Genomic DNA, 2,527 nt, shown 5'->3' on the forward strand with positions numbered 1-2,527 from the left:
TAGAGGAGACATCATGGCCAGCACACCAGGGCCATCTACCTCCATCCTCCCAGGAGCTTTGGCCAGTGTTGCTGCTGTGCCCTCTGCCTAGGGAGGAAGGCCAGCATTCATGGGCTGCAAGGTCCATGGTGCAGAGGAGGAGCCCAGCCCTGCCTGAGCCCCGAGATACTGGCATGGGGGTCTTTCTCACTCTGCATGCCCCATGCCAGGCTCTGACAAGACTGACACCCTGGGAAGACTCTATGGTGAATGCTTCTTTCCTCTTGGGGTTAATCCCACAGATGGGGCTGAGATGGCAGTGCCCCAGAACCATGCGGGACGATAGGACTGGAAGAAAAAGTGGATCTGCCCTCTCTTCTCCTCCCTCCCAGGACAGTCCAGGGTGGGGCTGATCAAGATCTCTCAAGGCCCTGCCCCACAGAGGCCAGCCTCCCAACTCCCCTCCCCCATGGTGAGTCAGGAAGCTGAGCTGTCTCCCCAGGACAGCGATGGGAGGATGGGATGGGGAAACACACAACGATCACTCCCATCCCGTCCTGAGCTCCCAAACCAGGCTCTTTAGCACCCCCAGACCTCAAGGTACTAGAGGTTGAAGCATCTGTGAAGATCCTTTCCTGGAGGGTGGCCATGGACCTACTGTCCGCCTATGCTCATTGTCCACACAACCCTGGAGGACTCGTCAATGGCAGGATTTCGGGTGCAGTGATGACCCCCTCTCCCCTCCAGTCCCCCAGCAAGGCCTAGACTCATCTCCCCACACAGCCTGAGGCAGACTCTCAGCAACAATCAGCTGAAGTTTAGTGAGTACAAGTGTTGGGGGAGTAGGGTAGGGCAGAATGGGTTCTTCTCTCTTCAGGTAGAACTGGAGGTGGCCCAGAGCTCATGCAGTCCGATCTTAGTGCCTTTTATATCTCAGAGCTGGCTGTCCAGTCAAGATTTGTATACTTCCAGAAACGGAGCTCTCTTCACTCCTCAGAGTAGCCTGTTCCACTGTCAGGCACCTCCAACTGATGACATTTTCCTCTTGGCAGCTTCTAACCTGGGTTAGGGGTCGGGGGATGGATGGATACTGTCACTCTAGCCCAGCCCTTGGGATAAGAGAAACAGTTGAGGTGGAACAGGGGCAGGAAAAGCAATAAATTAAATACAAGAATGCCCAGAGATGTGGCGGGTTGGGTGGGAGTGTTCCAAGGGTCCCAAGCATCTCTGGCTCGATCCAGGAAGCACTGGGGAGGAGGTGGCTGTGGCAGGATTCCAAGCAGGAGGTAGCTCAGAAGGCTGGGTTGTCGATGCCTCTGTGTACCCCAGAATATTCTTCAGGCCTGAAGCTGTAGGGAGGGGGTGGCTCCATGGGGGGCAAGCCCAGGACTGGCTTCAGAATAATCTGCAGGGAAAGGAGGAGACAGAGTCTTCTTATGGCCTGGCACTGGCCATCACTACCCATGTGCTGGAGGTATACAGGGAACAGGGGTGACCCCAATGCTGGCTGCAGAGTCTTCCCTGGGGTAAGGAGGCCTTCCATTGTCCCTGTTGCTCCAACAGTTGGGACAGTAAGGAGGTACAGATGGCCAAGGAGCAGAGCAGGGATTGTGGTAGACACCCACCTCGCTGTAGGGAGGTGGAGGCTCAGAGGCGGACACCCTGACCCTCTCTGCTGGAGAAATGGAAGGTTGCTCGGAGGGCCCCTCGCGGTCCATCTGGCGGTCCTGTTCCTGCTCTCTGCAGCTGCGACAGAAGCGCTTCGCCAGGCCGCAGATGCACAGGATGGGCAGGATGATCAGGAAGACGATGACAAAGATCCTGGGGTAAGGAACCACCACCATCACCCTGACAGTCCAGGCTATCCTTACTGCACCTCCCTCCCGCCCTTTACCCACACCAACCCTCAAGGCAGGAAGCCCAGTCCTGTGCGAACCAGGCCCCTTGGAGGGCTGTGCCCAGAGGAGCTGGCCCTGGACTCACCTCATGGGGCCAGAGAAGAGCTCATACTCCTGGCAGCAGTTGTCACCGCAGCACTTGAATCCTTCAGGGCAGGTGCTGGGGTGGGGGCAGATAGAAGCTGTTGGTACCAAGGTTGTGGGGCAGAAGGATCCCAGCCTCCCCAAAATGCATCCTTATACTCAGGGCACAAGCCACACTCCTAGCGAGGGGAGGGGAGGGGACTCCAGGTTCAAGGGGAGGAAGCTGGGGCCAGGATCAGAACCTGATTTCCAGACGCGTCTCAGTACTCTCCTGTGCACTCAGACCAAGTTATGCTCCTCACTGGGCCTCACCTTTTTCCTCTATAAACATCATGGCAACCTCACTGGGCAGGTGTGGGATTGAGTGTTGTAGTGGCTACATCGCCCTAAGGAGATGTAGTGGGGAGAAGGGGGCTGGGGACTGTCCGGGAGCTAAAGTGAAGAGGAGCGAGCCCTTGCTGGTGCCCAGAGTCGGAGGCGGGAAAGAGAGGGTGTTCCTGGCACTTCCAGTGCTGACTTGATGCAAATACTCTTCTGCCCAGAGACCACCTCCTTCAGCCCCTCCT

At 57.1% G+C, this 2,527-nt stretch overlaps 1 protein-coding gene across 1 annotated transcript in view; it reads right to left on the reverse strand.

Moving 5' to 3' along the window:
* Positions 1 to 781: 781 nt before the first annotated feature.
* The window catches only part of TMEM92 (transmembrane protein 92), a 4,752-nt gene continuing 3,006 nt past the window's right edge, over positions 782 to 2,527 (reverse strand). The window contains exons 2-4 of the mRNA XM_011365072.2: positions 1,963 to 2,052; positions 1,605 to 1,800; positions 782 to 1,384 (exon numbers count right to left, since the gene is read on the reverse strand). Coding sequence (XP_011363374.1) covers positions 1,271 to 1,384; positions 1,605 to 1,800; positions 1,963 to 2,052 — 400 coding nt within the window. The 3' untranslated portion in view covers positions 782 to 1,270. The remainder of the gene's footprint in view (positions 1,385 to 1,604; positions 1,801 to 1,962; positions 2,053 to 2,527) is intronic.

This window comes from Pteropus vampyrus, unplaced genomic scaffold (assembly GCF_000151845.1).
Source record: "Pteropus vampyrus isolate Shadow unplaced genomic scaffold, Pvam_2.0 Scaffold104, whole genome shotgun sequence".
NCBI lineage: Eukaryota > Metazoa > Chordata > Mammalia > Chiroptera > Pteropodidae > Pteropus > Pteropus vampyrus.